Here is a 21,560-nt window from a genome sequence, read left to right on the forward strand (position 1 = left end):
CTTTTATACACTCAATTTCATTGAACTTCGACTATACAGTCTTATACACGGTCTATAGATTTTTTTTAAACGCCTTTATTTTGAAAAAAAAAAAAACCCCCGAACAAACCCTTATCTAAATTTACCCGGAAGAACTTTCTAGCTAACACTCTGGTTCATATTAGTCTCCCCAAAATTTGATCTACAGCTCATGTATATCATCCTTCGCCATATTTCATTACATAAAAATCACTACCCGGAAGCGTTTTATATGTTACTCCGTCGCGCAATATTTCTTTCCCACCTGTATTTCTATAAAACCCGCCCCCTAACCAGTAATAAAACCAATAGCTCATAATCATACAAATGCAGCATCCAATTCCTGGACTGCGCGTGGTGACTGCTCGCCCCCATTAGCCAATCCGTTCAGGGGGCTGGGTTTAATCGTAATACAGGTGGGAAAGCAAATAGGACAAATAAGGCGGGTTGGACACGTTCATTGTTGCATCAGATACCGGGACCAGAGAGAAATGGCAGGTGACCAAGGTAAGATCTACTACACCTCATTAACGACATTGAAAAAAATGCATTAGAGGTGAAGTTCATGTTTTAAGTAAGTACGGTTTGTGCTGTACAAAGTGAGATCGGTGTTTACAGCTGTTAGAGAGGCTTCATCTGATTTAACCTCACACAGCTGGAAAACACTCATAGATACATATTTATGGTTATAATGAACGCTGCATCGTCCTTCTGCTTCGTAATAGCTACATTAGTGCTACTACACTGTAACCATATGGGATTCAGCATTAAACTCCTCGTTATTCTATAACAAAACACAACCACTTCATGGTGTATTTGCTCTTTGCTTTTGCTGAATCTCAGTCCAAATGGGTCTTTATAATAAGTGCACTACATAGGGTGTTAAGTATTGGCACTTCAGTCTTGCACCTAATCCTAGTTTTGACACTTGGAGCAGTTGGATGACTATCAATGGCTAAACACAGAGTCAAATACACTATGGCCAAAAGTATGTGGACACCTGAGCATCACACCTGTATGTGCTTGTTGAACATTCTATTACAGACTGATTCCCCCCTTTGCTTATAATAATCTGAGGTGGCCTGGGGTGCCGGGTTCACCCCAAAGATGCTGAATGGGGTTGAGGTCAGGGTTGAGGTCAGGGTTGTGGTCAGGGTTGTGTGCAGCATCCTCAGTTCTTCACTGGCATGAAGTTGGCTTGACGTTGAACGTTCGATATTCGCAGATACGCGGAAATTTAGGGACCGTCTCTAAAGTTACATACGACATTGTTAAACACGTTTCTAACTTCAATAGCATTTGAAGAGAATGACTTACAGTCATATAAAGTGTTCATGTAGGTGTCAGCTATAACGCACACCTTTTTAGATTTTTGATACGTAACAAAATAAACTCTCAAATCATGTATAAAATTTGCCATGTATTTTATTACTGCATGGGCTCATACACAAAATATACCATAATTTAAAGCCACCTTTATGCCAGTCTGTTCTTCTACACCAACCTGGACAAACCATGTCTTCATGGAGCTCGTTTTGTGCACAGTCGCATTGTCATACTGGAACAGATTTGGGTCTCTCAGGTCCGGTGAAGGGAAAATCTTAACGCAGTAACATACAAAGACATCCTGTACAATTCTGTGCTTCCAGCTTGGTGGGAGTAGTTTCAGTTTAGTGAAGAACCATGAATGGGTGTGATGGTCAGGTGCATAGCATAATGCGACGCATATTAAGGCTGGTAGTGTTTGTAGCATGATCAGATGATGAACTGCATCATGGGTTGACTGAAAGATCAGGTCATGTAGTGGTTTCCTCACAGTGCTTTTAAGACGTATGAAAATGTTAGGTGTAAATGGTTATCTGTCTCACTTGTCTGTTTGTGATTGGTTACCTGATAGTGATGTATTTTATTTTATTTTTTAACATGGATTTATCATAATGTATCCGTTGACCACCTCTAAGGTTACTACAGTTTCACCATACAGGTATTATAAACCTAAATTACTAGAATAAAAAGCTCAACTGGATCTAGTAAATAAATAAATCAGAGTTTTCATACAGTTAAGTACGTGTTTGCATATGCTGATTTTTATGGGGTAACAAGGCAAATTTTAAAACTTTTTTCTTTTAATTTGTCTGCAAAAAACCCCCCCAAAAACTAGTCAATCCAAGATTCCAAGCAGAAAAACAAAGTACGCTTTATTTAAAAAATAAACCATTTTTATAATAAAGAAAAGCTTATTCTAAACTTTCTTTTATTATCAAAATTAGTTGCTCTAAAGTGCTACTCTAAATTATCATTATTATTATTATTATTATTATTTTTTTTTTAAATGGCTCTTCTTTATTTTCTCCTAAGCGTATGGAAACATTTTCACTCGACTAATGTGCTAGATATTTCTTACTTTGGTAGCTGGATTGTATTTATTAAAAAAAATAATCTGTGCTGCAAAAAGTTTGAGAATGTCTAGTTTTAGCTCCTTTACAATCCGCGTGTTTAATAACCAGGATATGAAAAATGTACATCATCTTCTGTGACTTCTTTTAATTTAATTTTTTTCCAAATCAAAAAATTGATTGTTCAGTCGCTTTTACTAAAGCATCCTCACATGTAAATTGTATGAGTATCTGTGCGCTCGTATATCGTCCACATGGTGACTTGGTCCTCATGTCCTGACAGCATCTCAGCCGTGTGTCGGTGTTTCAGAGTGTTCATCATTGTGCTCTGGGTCCAGTGCTGAAGCCATTGAGCCTTTTTTTCCCCTCCCTGTGTGTGTGTATGTTTTTGTGTGTCGTCCTCTTGTCTTCCCAGCCTTTGATTATGGCTTCTTACTGCGCATAAGCGAGGACGGCCGCAGGGCCGAGGCTCTGAACGAGTACCTGAGCAGCCGCAGTTACCTGGCAGGCTACGGGCCCTCGCAGGTGGACACAGACGCATTCACGCTTTTTCGCGGTTCGCCTCCTTCATCGCAGCATGTGCACGCTCTGCGCTGGTACAGGCACATAGCCACACTGCAGCCTGGAACCGACGGCCAGGCCTCATACTCCAGTGAGTAGAGAAGGGAGCAAGAGTCGTGCATGCGTAATGTGTAGGAGCCAGCAGGATGTGATCGGTGTATCGGTGTTGGTCCGGGTGAGGTGGAGCATTAGGACGCTGTGCAGGGGGTCCAGATCTTGTTTGTGCGAGGAGTGAAATCTAGCTTCCTTAGATGATACAACACTTGATGATGCTTGCAGTCTTGTGATTGTCAGCCTGAGTCTTTTGCTGCTTTCTGTTTCCTGTAAGCAGTAGCACCCTGTTTGTCCCATCGCATCTTTCAGTTCCTTTGTGCACTTTTTTTTTTTTGTGCAATCGTATAATCACAATCACATTCATCGTGTGTCCTGGTCACACAGTTGTATCTGACCACTCTCTCCATAACCACCTACATTTATTAAAATACACATGCACATGAATTCAGCTCACCATGCATTCACCATGCATCTTGTCTTTCAGCAAAGGAAAAGAGAGTGCAGCCTTCGTGGTCTCCACCGGATGGAAGTGAACTCCCAAATCTTAGACTTTACAACAGCCTGACTCGGACCAAGGTACGAGTTTATTTCTATTACAGTTAACCCGTAACTCCTGCATTTCCAACAGAAATTCCAATAGTACCGTTGGCTAGGTGAGTAGGATCGTGTTTTAGGGCCACTGTTTAATAAAAGCACAAAAAAAAAACCAGACAAGATTTCCAGAATAAAGTCAAAATGTTTTGTGAACGAAACTCACAATATTACGAGAAAAAAAGTCGCAGTATTTCAAGAATAATGTTGTAATATTTTATGCTTTGTAGGTCATCAGACAAAGGTATTACTCAGTTAAGTCTTTTAAGGAGATTTCTAGACAAGCTATTACATTTAAGAGTTTTAGAAATGTTATACCAGATTGATTTGAAACGATCCATATAGACTCAGTGTGCTGCTCAGTGTGAAATATTTTACACTTTTACATTGTTTGACCTTTTTAAAATACGTTTATTTATTTGTTTGCCTTTTTATTTTTGTGTTCCTGCTCTTATATATGTATAATCTACCCATGCATTCATTTATACATTTTTATTCAGTTATTGTTTATAACCTTGCTCCTGCCATGAATATAGCACTTGATGCTGAACATGGCATTAAAAATTAAACACCTAACCTGACTGGACCGATAACTTTTGATTATCATTCATCTACACACCCTCTTTGAATGGCACACAAATGGAAACCATTGTTTCAAGGTGACCAGTGCCTGCGATTTCTCAAAATAACAAACAAAATAAACAACAACTTCGCCGAATCCTCAACGTCCCTCATTTTAAACCGCACATTATGTACATCATTTTGTCATAGTATTATGACTCTAAATAATGCATTTTTTCCCTTTAATATGAGCTTTTTTCCTTGAAATATTACAACTTTTATTTTGAAAATTTTCGTATTTATATTATTTTAACAGTGGCCCTAAAACGCCATCATATCGTATCTTCTATGGATTATATTAAATCAGATTGGTCTTGGGCTAAAAGAAGGGGCTGTAGAAATTTTCTCTCTTTTTTTTTTTTATTATTTATTTATTTATTTATTTTATTTCTTTTTTTTTATTTCTAAAAATGGCCACATCACAATTTGTAAAGGCCAAGCCTGTGGTTAAAGGATTGAAAGAGTCTTCAAGGACTCCTTGGACACTTCCTAGAACAGTTTTACACGAAACCATCTGCGATCTACTCTTGTAGTGCTCCACATGGAAACTTTAAGGGCTCTCCGCAAGCTTTTTTTGTTTTGTTATAAAAAGTATATTGTTATATCACATGCTATCGTATCTGCAAAGGTCTAGATGTACTATTTCTCCATCCAGATGATATTGAAATGTACTGAAAATGGTCAATATGTATGAATATTACATGACCGCATTGTAGTCTTTGTTCTTATTAGGATTATATTATATCTACTCAGTGTTAGTAATGCTAACAGATTGTGTTTGGTTGTTATTTGATGTTTTAGGAGCTGTTTGTCCCTCAGCATGGGAAAAAGGTTTTGTGGTACTGCTGTGGCCCCACCGTCTATGATGCTTCCCACATGGGTCATGCCAGGTAACACTCTCTCTATAGCTCTGTGTGTTTCCCACAATGGCTCACACTACGTGTCTGGAACAGTCTGTGTTCTGCTCTTTGTGATGGGTCTATAGAGACTCTGCACAAGCTAGAACATTTAGCCAAGCCAGGCAGTGGTTAGCAATATTTTAATCTCTTTGTGTACTGGAAAGTGCCAAATGTGTTGTAACATCACACATGCTTGTGTTCCTGGTCCCCAAAGACATCGTCGTGTTCATATGATCTTAGATTAATCTTACAGAGTGTTGAGTGATAAAAAAATAATGCCAAAACCTCTGTCCTACATTTTGTAAAATACATTTAAGGATTAATGTGTTTGACTGTGAGTCATGTAAGACTAAGGGTGTTTTCACATCCGGCTCGTTTGGAGCGTTTGTTTCGGAACCTCATCGGTTCGGTTCGTTTAGACGTATATTAACACTGCAATCGTGCTCGGATCCAAACCAAAACAGCCAAACAAACTCTGGAGCGGTTCGCTTGTGGTGAGAAAGCAATCCGACAAACGGACCAGCAAACCAACCTGTATAGCACTGCATGAAGGAAACCGTGTCACGTAAAAAGCGTGTTTGTTTTGCTAACGACTCGCAACATGGAGTTTAACTTGGACCAAAAACGAGGTAAAATGCCTCACTGAAATTTGGTCTGACGAACATATTTCTGAACAACACTCAAAAACGTATAAAAACAGGTTTACAAGGTGTTTAGCGAGCGCCTCAATGATATGGGCTTTAATCGTTCTCTGTAGAATATAAAAGTTAGATCAATTATAATAACTACAACTAAAAAAGAAAGCCAGTGGAACCCCGGAACATAAACAGGCACAATCTGACCAATGAGAGGACAGTTTACTCGCTTGTGTTTCGGAACAAAGCACAGATCTACAGGTCTGAAAAAGCCTCAAAGGTTTCCTGTCTCCATTAGCAGCCTTGTCTCGAATGTTTCTGCACGTCGTGTCTGTGTTGATATGCTGTCCTTGTCCTTCCAGGTCCTACATTTCTTTTGACATCCTAAGAAGAATCTTGATGGACTATTTCAAATATGACGTCTTCTACTGCATGAACATCACCGACATTGACGACAAAGTAAGAGGCTAATTTCTATGGCGAATAAACATAGATATACATTTATTACAGTTTAACTCGTATATTACATTTATACAATAAATGGATACATTTGACTAATTGAACAAGTGTGTTGAGCATAAAATCTATTTCATCCTAATTACATGTAGCTAATTATGTAATATACACTATTTGTGATTTTGATGCATTTTCCATAACAGCAATTTTGACAGGAGGTCCGTTTGTAATTAAGAAGTTATTAATTAAGGTTTATATTTATGCAGTCGTTGTAATATGTTATCGTTTCTATAGTAACCGGCAATTCACAGGCACTCGTATGGAGGACACTCCACATAAAAATAAACGTTATTCAACAAAGAAAACCGTCTAATACGTAATATGGTAAAGTTTTCACAGTGTAAATGGACTGTTCTGATATCTGGCATAATTACACCAGATGGCTTATAAGTTGCGCATATGGCAGCCTGAGCCTTTTACTGATGATGTATTAATGACATTCTGCTGTGTTTTAGATCATTAAACGAGCCAGACAGAATCACCTGCTGGAGCAGTACAGAGCCAAAAAGCCCAAAGCCTCCCAGATCCTGCAGGACGTCTTAACTGCTAGAGAGGTGAGACGTACAACCTCATTTCCACACGTTTCATCATGCTGCGGAAGTAAATGTCACCTGAGACTTTGTGCAAGTCAGATTCTTACCTCACATTACCTTTTGGACTTTGTATTGCTGAAGCATAAACCAGAGTTTTTAAAATTAAATCAAAATTGTAGTTTTGTGGCTTTTAGTATGAACATGTCAGCCTTAAGGTTATCTATAAGCTAGTGTGCTCCAAAACAATGACAGAAGATATATGCATTCAAAACATAGTTTCAACAATTTTCATTCTTTCAAATCATTCTGCACTTCAGCTTCTCATCAGATTTTGTCCTGTCAGACGCTGTCTAGAATCTGAAGTTTCCCCCCCCCCAACGTTATAAAAATCCATGGTACTAACTGCCAAGTACGGCTTAGCCCGGACTGTGAGATAAACTAAACACTATTGGCTATTTAAAATGGGGGAGGAACCACCTGCTTTGTCCCACCCTGACTTACTGTTTCAGTGGAAATTACGTCAACACATCGAATAACAAATAATTTCAAGGCACTTCACGGGGACTTTAAAAAGCTATTGCAGTTTTGTCATGCGATTGGTCACATAGGAGTTCAAACTGAAAATTCTGATAATATAATTGATAACCTTATTTATCAATTGAATGTCAATATCATTTTTCTAAAATATTATATATATATATATATATATGTGTTGTGTGTGTGTGTGTGTATGTGTGTATATATATATATATATATATATATATATATATATATATATATATATATATATATATATATATACACACACACACATTATATATATATATATATACAGTGAGGGAAAAAAGTATTTGATCCCCTGCTGATTTTGTACGTTTGCCCACTGACAAAGAAATGATCAGTCTATAATTTTAATGGTAGTTGTATTTGAACAGTGAGAGACAGAATAACAACAAAAAAATCCAGAAAAACGCATGTCAAAAATTTTATAAATTAATTTGCATTTTACTGAGGGAAAAAAGTATTTGACCCCCTCTCAATCAGAAAGATTTCTGGCTCCCAGGTGTCTTTTATACAGGTAACGAGCTGAGATTAGGAGCACACTCTTAAAGGGAGTGCTCCTAATATCAGTTTGTTACCTGTATAAAAGACACCTGTCCACAGAAGCAATCAATCAGTCATATTCCAAACTCTCCACCATGGCCAAGACCAAAGAGCTCTCCAAGGATGTCAGGGACAAGACTGTAGACCTACACAAGTCTGGAATGGGCTACAAGACCATTGCCAAGCAGCTTGGTGAGAAGGGGACAACAGTTGGTGCGATTATTCGCAAATGGAAGAAGCACAAAAGAACTGTCAATCTCCCTCGGCCTGGGGCTCCATGCAAGATCTCACCTCGTGGAGTTGCATTGATCATGAGAACAGTGAGGAATCAGCCCAGAACTACACGGGAGGATCTTGTCAATGATCTCAAGGCAGCTGGGACCATAGTCACCAAGAAAACAATTGGTAACACACTACGCCGTGAAGGACTGAAATCCTGCAGCGCGCGCAAGGTCCGCTGCTCAAGAAAACACATATACATGCCCGTCTGAAGTTTGCCAATGAACATCTGAATGATTCTGAGGACAACTGGGTGAAAGTGTTGAGGTCAGATGAGACCAAAATGGAGCTCTTTGGCATCAACTCAACTCGCCGTGTTTGGAGGAGGAGGAATGCTGCCTATGACCCTGGAACACCATCCCCACCGTCAAACATGGAGGGGGAAACATTATGCTTTGGGGGTGTTTTTCTGCTAAGGGGACAGGACAACTTCACCGCATCAAAGGGACGATGGACGGGGCCATGTACCGTCAAATCTTGGGTGAAAACCTCCTTCCCTCAGACAGGGCATTGAAAATGGGTCGTGGATGGATATTCCAGCATGACAATGACCCAAAACACATGGCCAAGGCAACAAAGGAGTGGCTCAAGAAGAAGCACATTAAGGTCCTGGAGTGACCTAGCCAGTCTCCAGACCTTAATCCCATAGAAAATCTGTGGAGGGAGCTGAAGGTTCAAGTTGCCAAACGTCAGCCTCGAAACCTTAATGATTTGGAGAAGATCTGCAAAGAGGAGTGGGACAAAATCCCTCCTGAGATGTGTGCAAACCCGGTGGCCAACTACAAGAAACGTCTGACCTCTGTGATTGCCAACAAGGGTTTTTAAACCAAGTACTAAGTCATGTTTTGCAGAGGGGGTCAAATACTTATTTCCCTCATTAAAATGCAAATCAATTTATAACATTTTTGATGTGCGTTTTTCTGGATTTTTTTGCTGTTATTCTGTCTCTCACTGTTCAAATAAATCTACCATTAAAGTTATAGACTGATCATTTCTTTGTCAGTGGGTAAACATACAAAATCAGCAGGGGATCAAATACTTTTTTCCCTCACTGTATATATATATATATGTGTGTGTGTGTGTGTGTGTGTATGTGTGTGTATATATATATATATATATATATATATATATATACACACACACACACACACACACACACACACACACACACACACACACATACATTATATATATATATATATATATATATATATATATATATATATATATATATATATATATATATATATATATATATATATATATATATATATATATATATATATATATATATATACATATACGTGTGTGTGTGTGTGTGTGTGTGTGTGTGTGTGTGTGTGTGTATATGGGTATGTATGTGTGTGTATGTCTAATATTTAATCATCAATTCTTTTTTGATTCTTTTTTGGAGTCTTCTTCACTCCATATATCTAGAAGGCATTTTGTCTTCGCTGTAGAAAACGTGCTCTTCCCTGTTATTGTTAAACAGGAAGTAGAATGACCCGTGACCATTTTTATTATTATTATTTTTTCTCCCCCCATTACATTATTCCATGCTCAGATCACTTTCACACATGGTGCAGTGTGTACCCGAGTTTTCAACTAACCAGTGGTTCAGAAAGCACTTTCACACTTTGAAAAGTTTGGGGTTCAAAAAAAAAACACGCACACAAGTGTGAAAACGTCCACAGTGGCTTCCCACTTCACATAGGATAGATCTCCTAATGATTCTTGGAAAATGTTTTTGTATCTGCTTAATGTTCAATTGTTTAGTTGTCTTTTTCTTGTGTTGTTCTAGCCTTTTAAAGTCAAGCTCGCAGAAACCACAGACCCAGATAAAAAGCAGATGTTGGAGAGACTGGATGCAGCGGTGACTGCTGCACTGACTCCACTACAGGGATCGATGAAAAGCGGAGCTGAGGATGCGATCGTTCAGAGTCAGGCTGAGGTTGGAAAGAAACCTTTCTTGTATATAATATATATACTGTAAGAACATCACACTGACTCAAATTGGGACCTAGTTTGATCAGAACAATATACAACACATTGTTTTGTATACTTAATCTATTCAGTATTCTTAATACAAAAGTGAGGTTTGTATTCTTGGTTTTGCATTTATATTCTGCTGATTTAAGGTTTTACTAGAAGAAGCCAAGGACCTTTTGTCTGATTGGTTGGATTCCCAGTTTGGCAGCCAAGTAACAGAAAACTCAATATTCTCCCTCTTACCGAAATACTGGGAGGGAGAGTATCACAAAGACATGGAAGCCCTCAATGTAAGTAAAACTGATGTTTTAACTTCGGGGAAATGTTTACAGTTCTCGTTTTAAAGCTCAGGTCGCAATACGGTTAATAAGCTGTCTGAATGGATTTACTGCTTTTGAGAAATTGTGACGCTGATACGATCTCGATGTAATACCAGGTTCTTCCACCTGATGTCCTCACACGGGTCAGTGAATATGTTCCAGAGATTGTGGAGTTTGTAAAGAAAATAGTGGACAATGGATACGGGTTAGTACTCCATAGGATATGAATATATTTAATGTATCTTAATGATACTGTGCTGTCTCAGAATAATATAAATATGAGGTTTTTTTGTTGTTGTTGAAATATTATCATTTAATTATTTGTTTCTCGTTCTTCTTCTTCTTGCAGTTATGAGTCTAATGGCTCAGTGTATTTCGACACTGCCAAGTTTGATGCTAGTTCAGAACATTCGTATGCTAAACTGGTGCCAGAAGCAGTGGGTGACCAGAAGGCTCTGCAGGAGGGAGAAGGTATGCATATATATTACTAAATATGGTGTGTGTGTACTGCATATAAATTATAGTTCTACTGGATACTATAATGATGTTTATATCTCCTGCTAATGATGTTTACATCTCCTTTGTAGGAGACTTGAGTATCTCAGCAGACCGGCTGAGTGAGAAGCGTTCACAGAATGACTTTGCCCTGTGGAAGGCCTCTAAACCTGGAGAACCGTCCTGGGATTCTCCATGGGGAAAGGTGCGCAGAGACGTTTCAGATTTATTTCTTCTATACATTCAATTCAACACGGCGATTATGTATAAATGTGCTTAACAATATAATGCTGCGTTGAGCAGTTTTTCTCCTCGCCTAGTGAACATGTATAGACACATCTTCCACACTATCCTCCCTCACTAACATTAGCATTTGCCATATTTGCTTTGCTTTTAATTTGCATCAAGTTAAATTCTTGCGATGCTGCAGGCTGCATCGCCTCCTCACATTTTCTGGGTTGATCCTGAGCTTGGATTAATGTCTATGTGGTGTTTTGCATGTTCTCCATGTATCCTTGTGGTTTTCCACACTCCACACTCTCCAGCTGCTTCCCAGCTCCCAAAAACATGCCAGTAGATATTGGATCGGTGAATCTAAATTGTTCCTAGGTGTGAATGAGATCCCGATTGTATTCGCGATTCACGCCCAGTGTTCCCAGCTCCAGATCCATAAAGCAGTTCCTGAAGATGAATTAATGAAAAACATAGCAGAAAAAAACTAATGCTTTTCTGATCACTAGGTGATGCCAGTGTGGCAAGTTTTTATTTAGTTGATAGCGTTCTTAAATTTTGTCTTATTATTGTCAATGAATGGTTGAAATTAAAATAATTTTCATTTTGGCACAGTGCAGATTTGCTTCTCTTGTTAACTTCACTGAAATTTAAAACCCCTTTGCTAACAAGCCAGTCATTTTGACGACTAACAAGAGAACAATGTGGGGTTTAACAGTGCTGCCATTTCTCACCAAAATAACAAAGCAGTCACTTTTTTTTATTATGTTTTTGTGATTTTTCTAGTTTAGATTTCGAAATCAATTTGACCTGGAAACCATTCGTTTCTCTTTGCGCTAGTTTGTGTCATTACATTTGCAGTAGACAACAGCTCAAGCATCTTATCTTTTCAGTATCTCATTAGTGCCATCTGTGCTTATAATGTGTCCTGCTCTGTCAATTTTTTTTTCGCTCTGTCTGTTAAGGGACGACCTGGTTGGCACATCGAGTGTTCAGCCATGGCTGGCTCCATATTAGGTTCATCTATGGATATTCATGGAGGAGGATTTGACTTGCGTTTCCCTCATCACGACAATGAACTGGCGCAGTCCGAGGTGCAGATATACTCATCTTCGTGTTCGTATTTTAAAAGCGCTTTAATGGCTGTGAATTAATTAATGCTATAAAAAAACTCCCCAATTTCTGATCTGCTGGATTTAATGGGTAATGTCTGTACAGGCCTACTTTGACAATGACCACTGGGTACGCTATTTCTTGCACACGGGCCACCTTACCATCGCCGGCTGCAAGATGTCCAAGTCTCTGAAGAACTTTATCACCATTAAAGATGCCCTCGCAAGAAACACAGGTTTTTTTGTTCTGCATAATCTTATTTTTGATAAGTGGATCATACTGAGCAACATCCCAGTGCTATTTTGAGCTTTTTGGGATGCTGTCAATTGAATTCCAAGTGCTGAAGAAATGAGCTGCTTGGAAACCAGTGTGTTTTACTGAAACGTCTAATGCCTATTCACAGCAAGGCAGCTGCGCCTGGCCTTCCTCATGCACTCGTGGAAGGACACACTGGATTACTCCTGTAACACCATGGAGTCTGCCATTCAGTACGAGAAGTTCATGAATGTGAGTGATATTACTGTCATCAGCACTACAGACAGACAGTGAGTAGCACTGAGTAGAGTGTTTACATGCACACTAATAATCTCACCTTGGCAGAGAAAAGCCGGTTTCTGTTTTTGCATCAACATACAGACATATTAGTGGAGAACAGCATTATATGTGTAAAAACTCCCAAATCATTACAATTAAAGGGACTTGAAAGCAGCGCATTAGCAGGCAGTAAACATGGGGTCAGTTGTGCTTCCAAAGCTAAAAAATTTATAACATTATGGGTTAATAATCTGTTGAATTCTCAAATCTGATTGGTCAGAAGATGTTAAAAAGTGTGAAGATGTCCGTAAGGAGATGTTTATAACAATTACAGAAGGGGTCTCCAGTGTCGGTGCTTTGTAGCCAGTTTCCACCACGGGAGTATTCAGGATTGAGGACTTTGCACTTTTTCTGATTTCTCTGTAACACCTCATCTTCTAAAGAGAGAAAAAAGATAGACTTGTAGGAGATGAATTGCTTATAGCTGTTATAAGTTAAAAAAAAAAACAACACAGATCACAGATTCCATAACATTAAATGTAACTATAAACTGTTAAAAAAAAAATTACGTATCATTAATTAATAAAATGTGTAATCATTGATAAATTGTTGCGGTATAAGAGGAATAAAAGACTTATTGGGAAATAATTAACTTCTCGTGGTAGCAGTGACTTGGCTTTGCATTCAACCACATAACACCATGTGCTATCATGGTTTTTTTTTTGTGTGTGGGTATGTTCAGAAAATGATACTCTACTCTGTTACTTAAATAAAACAGTTTAATAAAACAAATACATAAGACACTTGATTTATTAACTTAGCGATGCTCCCATCACACTACTGAATGTATTTAACTAATAACCTCAGTACAGATAGTGACACTAGGAAAAAAACAAAAAGAATATTATGGAGTTTCTAGTTATCAGATTATTCAAGATGCATGTAAACACTAGTTTGTATTCTTGCCAAAATACAATGTTTTTTTGGTTATCATATTATCTTGTACATCACTTACCGATCTTTACACATACCCACAGGAGTGTGTGTTCTAATGCTGAATGCACTTCTTTACCTCAATAGGAGTTCTTCTTGAATGTGAAAGATATCCTCAGGACTCCCACTGATATCACAGGTCAATTTGAGAAATGGGAGGCGGAGGAGATCGACCTGAACAAAAGGTTAGCATTCTTCCCAGCTTTGAAACAGTCTATATGTGCCAGAATTCCTGCTTTTGAATTTTGAACGTGTTCGCTTTCCAAACTGAGGCAGTCTGTGTTGTTCTTGCGTCTAGTTTCTATGAGAAGAAAGAAGGAGTTCACGAAGCTCTATGCGATAATATCGACACACGTACAGCGCTGGAGGAAATGAGGGCTCTGGTGGGTCAGAGCAACACCTACATGGCTGCCAGAAAGAGTGCCAGACTCCTGCCTAACCGTATGCTGCTCCAGAGCATTGCTCATTACCTCACCGACATGTTCAAGGTGAGCCTGCACTGAGCACTGTGCTTTTTCACAAGACTGCAGTCTATACTGGTTAGTGTTTACATCAATAGGTGACCGTATGGATTAGGTGTTCTGTATAAGGAGTGATATGCAACATACAACGAGGCATACAAACGATGCGCAAACAATGCTTCCGATACATAATACAAAACACCCCAAATGAAAATGTATCAAAACCAACTACAAAATACCGTGACTGAAAAAATGGACGAAAATAACAACGTATTTTGTATTTGAGTAAATTTGATGAGAATTACAGACCATATACCATGACTGTTAAAGCACTCTTATATTTTTCTAAGTGTGTGTTGGTGAGAGATTAACATACAATATCTACATAGGTTTTGTCAGCTTGGTAGATTGCAAAAGTAGCAAAAAAAAACCCAAAACAAACAAGATTAATATATGAAATTTTATACACACTTAAAAGGGATAAAAATGTACACGTTACAAAATTGTATTGTATAGCCTGTATATTTCAAATGCATAGAAACACTATCCCTCCCTCCCATCCTTAAACACTATTATATTAACTATTGCACATTTACTGGAAATTATTACAGTATTACAGCATGCCTGGGAGATATTACTCACTATTACACCACCCAGTTTTATGTCAAATAATACAATCAAAGAGACTCTGGTGAAAAACATACAAATTTGGGTAGTACTGAAATTGCTTATGCCTTTTTTTTTTTTACTTTTACCTCCTCCAGACTTTTGGGGCAATCGAGGGAACAGAACCCATTGGATTTCCTGTTGGAAGAAATGACCAAAATGTTGATGTAAGTAAAAGCAGCTTGCTCCACTACAGAGTTTTGAATCGTTTGTAAAATGAAGGATGTGCCATTGATTTCTGCTTGTAGTATTAACTTGTTTTAGTTACATTATATAGATTATCTCAGCAGTATTTTAATATTAACATGTCTGACTTGATTTGTGCTTGCTAGCTGGAGAGTACAGTCATGCCCTATTTAAAGGTGCTCTCAGACTTTAGGGAAGCTATCAGAAAAATTGCAAGGGAACAAAAAGGTAAGCCCCCCCCCCCCCAATGTTATAAATAGGCACCATTTTTGAATGAAGTGTTGATTTTGTTCTGGTTTATTTTTTTTATTATTGGTATTTATAGTGACAGAAGTACTGCAGCTGTGTGACACGGTCAGAGATGACATCCTGCCTGAGCTCGGAGTCCGATTAGAAGATCATGAAGGTATACAAAAACAGTTTAACAACACTGAATGAATATGTAAGGAATATGTACTATTTTTGTAAAATATTCACAGACAGGGTGATGTGATGTGGCCCAATGCAAAATCGAGTTAATTTTATCACCAGAGTCGATTATTTTTCCTAGAACAGCGCATTGCTTTTATACTACGGCAATTTGACAAATATTTAAAAGTTTCTTATTTATTAAAGAATGACATCATCATGTTATCACTTGCGTTATAGCGGTGTGAAAACTGTCATTCCCCTAACCAGCCTCTCCTTTTTCTTTCATTCCTTTTTTCCCCTCTGTTGAAATTAATAATACAAAAAAACCTTGGAAACGTTCTCATATTGGAAAATTTGTGGATTTCTGGAGACTCCTTCCATAAATACTAAATAAGTGTCTCCTCATAGAAAACGTCACCGTATCAACATTCACGCACTTCTTAAAATCCATTTATGTGGAGCGTCCACCATACAAGTCCATGTGTAAGATGTTACTATAGAAATCATAAGATATTAGAACTAGAAACTGTGATTTTGCCTTGCAGCTAAAACTCTTGTCAGAGCTGCTATTATAGAAAATTACTCAACACCTTCTGAGCAATCACATTTGAGAATTGATAGGAAAGTGTTAGGGAGAAGTAAAGCTTGTAAAGTATCTGTACTACTTGCAGACGTGTTGCTAGATATGGCCACTTTTTAATTAGATGACAGTTTGGCTTTTAGCTCTGTAGGTAAAATACTTACATTTGTTAACATTCATTTAACATTGAATGTTGGGTCAAAAACACTAGGAAGCATTCATTAGCTGAGATTAATTAATGGGTCTCTTGAAGTACATTATATGGTCTTCCTTACTATATGCTTAAACAAACAAGATTTCTCTTTACTGGAACTAAGAGGCCCAAACCTGTTCTACCATGACAATGCCCCTGTGCACAAAGCGAGCTCCATGAAGACATGGTTTGCCAAGGCTGGAGTGGAAGAACTCGAGTTTCTTGCACACAGCCCTGACCTCAACCCAACTGAACACCTTTGGGATGAACTGGAACCCCGACGGCACCCCAGCCTCCTCACCTGACATCAGTGCCTGATCTCACTAACGCTCTTGTAGCTGAATGAACACAAATCCCCACAGCCACGCTCCAAAATCTAGTGGAAAACCTTCCCAGAAGAGTGGAGCTTATAATAACAGGAAAGGGGGACTAAATCTAGAATGGGATGTTCAACAAGGACATATGAGTGTGATAATCAGGTGTCCACATACTTTTAGCTATATAGTGTATGTTAAGGCTCTAAATAGAGAATAACTACAATATTTGGTTTCCTCACCAGTGCAATAGGGGAATTATTTATAAGGAAAAGTCATTAGTAACCCAGCTTGGCATTCCATGTGTGCATTTTCTAATACCTTTGCTGATGTTTTTGTTTTGGACTGATTTGGGAAGGACTCCACACTGTGGTGAAGTTAGTGGACAGAGAGACTCTACTCAAGGAGAGGGAGGAGAAGAAGAAGGTAATTAACATCGTTTGGCCATGAGGTCACCCATGTCTCTGCATTTTTACTACTAATATATGAATATTAGTATTGTACTGTGTATATATTTTATAAAATGTTGTGCATTTATTAAACTCCAGATTGTTTGGCATTTACATTGAGCCATATTGTGTAGCTGAACCTCCTAGAAAGAAAAAGGAAAAAGCTGGGTTCATGAAAAATTGATGTCTGCTGACATGATTGAGTGTGTGTGACTGTCTACAGGTCTCCAGTTACAACTTTTTGTTATGCTAGGCTTGAATTACAGCTGTGAAATTCCATTTGAATGTATACACACAATTCATTTAATGTTATGGTGCAATCTGCATGTTTGTTTTTATCTGTTTATTTGTTTCAATTTAATGCTGTATTTTTTTTTCTCTTTTGTTTATAGCTGGAGGAGGAGAAGAGAAAGAAGAAAGAGGAGGCGGCCAGAAAGAAACAGGAACAAGAGGTTAGAAGAGCTGATGTTTTAGCAGACTGTCTCACAGGCCTCAAAGATTTCTGCACCTCCAAAATTTTCAAAAGAACATTTTCTCTTTAGCATTCAGTTGAGCGTGAGCGTTTGCACAAACTCGGGACAAAAATACATTTTATTCATACCAATTTGTGTTGTTAAAATATTGACAACCAAAATGCCAGTTTGAATCTTTTGAATCTTTTTATTTTCCTGCCCACACATACAACTGCCTCCAACATCTTTTATATTGTCAGAGCAGTTTATGGCTCCCCTTCATCATTAAATTTCTGTTTTCTGTTCTAACTCTGCTCAATCATGTCCGCAGCCAGAGATGAAATATTTTCTGTTGATGTTACCATATTTTTTTTTGTGTGTCTTGTTCCAGGATATACCCACATTTCATTTTTAACTGATTAAAAATGGATACAATTTATGGGGAAAGATTTTACCTTAGTTAGTGCATTAAATTAGTTATGTCACAAACGTTTGGGTAAAATAAATTTTACAGTTTGGGTAGATTATCTGCATCGTAAACGTTTGGGTAGATTATCTGCCTCGCAAACGTTTGGGTAGATTATCTGCATCGCAAACGTTTGGATAAACGACCTATGCCACAAAAGATCATTTTGTCTTTATTCTTTCCCTCTTATAGGTGGCTAAACTGGCAAAAATGAAGATTCCACCTAGTGAGATGTTCCGCTCAGAAACTGACAAGTACTCCAGCTTTGATGACACGGTAACATAGCAAAGTCTTCTTTTTCTTGTACTTTTGGGAATCAAACGTGTTTAAATTTGCTTATGGTGTCTCTGTCTGCATTTTAATGCACAGGGTTTCCCTACACATGACGCAGAAGGGAAGGAGCTTAGCAAGGGACAGACCAAAAAGCTTCGCAAGCTTTACGAAGCTCAGGAAAAGCTGTACAACGAGTACCTCCAGGCAACCCAGAACGGAAGCTGAGAACACCGAGAGTGCTGCAACAATCCGCCCATAGTGTCTGCGCACCTTTTTGTACTGTGATGGTTGTTAGATATAAAACAGCACGGATTTCAGACGTCACTTTTCATGGTGCTATGTCAGTGTCTATAGTCTTATGATAGGAAACGGATGATGTCATTGTGTTGGTGCTTTACAACCATTGCTTTGGAAACAGGAATATGTTGACTCTGATAAGCTCGAAGCTTTGTTTTAAAGCTGACAAGAAACGAGATAGGTGTTGGAATGTCATTTTTCTAATACAGAAGGCTTTTATATGGTATTTGAAGGGTATTTAATGAGCAGCAAAATGACTTAATAGTTGATGTTATAGAACATCAGTATGTATGTGAAATATTAACCAGCCATGAATTATATTATAACAGGCAGGGTTTTTTTTCCTAAAGCAGTGTTTGCAGTTACCAATAAAATGACTCACCTAACCAGCATAAAGATAAAAGGTGTAATTTCTCTAGCTCTACCTTAATAATGGATTATAAAGAAATTTGGCAAGGAAAAATAAATCATTTTTTTAATGATTGTGTGCTTGCTCAAGGTAGGAAGAGGTTCTGTGCAGCTATTCTAAAAAAAAATTTTTAAAAATGAAGCAAAATAAAAACCAAATTGTGGATTTGTAGCTACAGCTTTGTGATCCTTAGTGATCCTGATGCTTGTTTTCAGAATGGATGATTATAGGATTTTGAACATACCGTTTTATATATTTTTCAACTTCAGCCTTGTCAGTGATTTAATAAAATCAAAATGGACCTCTAAATTTATCAGCACATTGAAATAAAATGTATTTTGAGCGATGTATAGACACAAAAACGTGTATGTATATACTGCTAACAGTGACATGTTATACATAATTTGACCCAAATTATTTCTGTAAGAACCAGTCTACTTAATTTATATACCTGTGTTATTGACTAAGTTTATGTGCACATCAATATTCTAATATTAATTGGATTTTGCCAATATTCTAATTAGTATTGAGTCATGTGAATCCTGCAATCTGATTGCCCGATTCAGATTAAGACAATATTCTGATTCCCACCCTTGGAATATGCCGGTTTTAATCAGAAATTTGTTGCATGTAAACACCTTATTCAGAAAATCCACTGAAAGGAGATGCTGTATATGTGCATGCTTCGTCCGCAAGGAATTGTGGTTAGGAATGACAGCATCTTGAATCTCCCAGGAAATAACAGCAGATAAGGAAAAGTGCATGTATACTGTAGCTCGGTATACAGGAATATCCCATGCATGTAAGCATATGAATATCGTATTCAGAATGTGGCTGCAACCCGAATATAGAACATAAATGGAATTTGATGTGCATATAAACATAGTCATTGAAGCAGGAATTTAATTGCAAACTGAGAATTTATTGGAGTAGGAATCCAGTCATAATAGGATTGAGAATAATTACACACAAATATTTAATTACTTTAATTACACTACATATCACTTTTAATGTATGTAACTTATTATGTTTAGCTATAAGATAACCTGCATGATAGTTGTTGTTTTTTTGTGAATGCATAGCTTTTTGTTTGTCATCCTCTTTAATGTACATTAAAATGTATAAATTTTTGTGAAGGGGGCCTGTTGTAGGAGCAGATACGATTGCTGCTGCATGATTCCAGGGTCCCTGGTTTGATCCTGAGCTTGGTTAACTGTCTGTTATGGGTTTCTGCTGGGCTTTCCGGTTTCTTCCTACCTCTCAAAAAAAAGCCAGTAGGTGGATTAGTTATGCTAAATTGCTCCTAGGTCCTAGGTGTGAATGCATATGTGCATAGTGTCATGTGATGGACAGGTATCCTATCCAAAATGTTTTTCAACCTCATGCTCAGTGTTCCCAGGATAAGGCTCTGGCTCCACCGCAACCCTGACAACGATGGAGCAGTTACAGAAGATGAATGCATCTTACAGAAGATACATTATACATACTGTACATGGCCTTGCAGCATCCTGTGGGATTTTTTTTGTCAATACATGCCTCTTTGTCATCCTATTCAATGTTCATTACAGTATGATAACTTTTGGGGAACTTCTGTTCCCAATTTCTTGTTCATTCCTGTATTTTCCATAGTGTCTAACTGTCCAGTAAGAATATTTGCTGCTGTGCCACTAACATATTACTCAGTGCTGTTGAAATAGTCCATATCCAAAAAGAATACCTGGTTAGTATTGGTCCTTTCCTTTATAATCCACCTGATTTAACTTACCAGGTGTGTTAAAGCAGGGAAACGATAAAATGTACACGACAAGGGGTTCTCCATGACCACCATGCTGGAAAAAAACCCAAAAAAAACCAAACCAGCAGTAGAAACTCTTAGAGAACTTGTAATGGTTGTAATGATTATAAATTGGAATTGTTAGGATAAATAAGGACTCAAGAGGTCATTCAGTGAATGTAAATCTCCTGCAAATCAAAAACAAACAGATCCTGCTGTAGCAAGTGTAGGAATTGGAAACCACAGACTACCCTGATGAAAAAAAAACAATAGAAAGCTTCATAGAATTTGTAATGGTTATAATGGAAACTCTAATGGTCCCTGTGGGTCTCTACTGGTCATATGTTGCCTTCTATTGGTAGCATGTTATGTCTAGAGCACTGGTCACCAACCCTGTTCCTGGCGATCTACCTTCCTGAAGACATAATCATGCCCACCTGACCATCTAATCATTGCCTTAAGAAGTTCTTGATCAATCAAAAAATTAGTCTTAGATTTTGGTTGGAGATGCAACCTACAGGAAGGGAGGTAGAGCTCAAGGAAGAGAATTGGATACCATTAAGGACCAATAATGGTAATGGTGTTAATGGTTAACAGCTGATGGTTTGTAATGTTATTTGTCGGGGAAACCATTAGGATTTCTGTAATGGTTTCTGTAGTGTGTGTGTGTTTCAGCAAGGCCGGTCTGGGAACCTCTGGTTTACAATATAGTATGTAACTGTATACTGACCATATGCACCTGTATGC

General features: G+C 38.0%; 1 protein-coding gene across 2 annotated transcripts; it reads left to right on the plus strand.

Moving 5' to 3' along the window:
* Nucleotides 1-342: 342 nt before the first annotated feature.
* On the plus strand, nucleotides 343-20,169 carry cars1 (cysteinyl-tRNA synthetase 1). 2 transcript variants are annotated; one of them, XM_053617157.1, is made up of 23 exons: nucleotides 343-525; nucleotides 2,830-3,066; nucleotides 3,514-3,605; nucleotides 5,043-5,131; nucleotides 6,138-6,234; nucleotides 6,747-6,845; nucleotides 10,009-10,158; nucleotides 10,346-10,486; nucleotides 10,633-10,721; nucleotides 10,866-10,987; nucleotides 11,104-11,216; nucleotides 12,208-12,336; nucleotides 12,461-12,590; nucleotides 12,759-12,862; nucleotides 13,970-14,067; nucleotides 14,181-14,370; nucleotides 15,108-15,176; nucleotides 15,342-15,423; nucleotides 15,521-15,601; nucleotides 17,052-17,119; nucleotides 17,535-17,594; nucleotides 18,253-18,336; nucleotides 18,430-20,169. In XM_053617157.1, exons 1-23 carry the CDS (start codon nucleotides 510-512, stop codon nucleotides 18,556-18,558), a joined length of 2,469 nt encoding a protein of 822 aa, XP_053473132.1. In that variant the 5' UTR covers nucleotides 343-509; the 3' UTR covers nucleotides 18,559-20,169. The 2 variants fall into 2 exon arrangements, with proteins under 2 accessions (XP_053473132.1, XP_053473133.1); XM_053617158.1 differs by lacking the exon at nucleotides 2,830-3,066.
* Nucleotides 20,170-21,560: the final 1,391 nt, after the last annotated feature.

Source organism: Ictalurus furcatus, chromosome 27 (assembly GCF_023375685.1).
Source record: "Ictalurus furcatus strain D&B chromosome 27, Billie_1.0, whole genome shotgun sequence".
Taxonomy (NCBI): domain Eukaryota; kingdom Metazoa; phylum Chordata; class Actinopteri; order Siluriformes; family Ictaluridae; genus Ictalurus; species Ictalurus furcatus.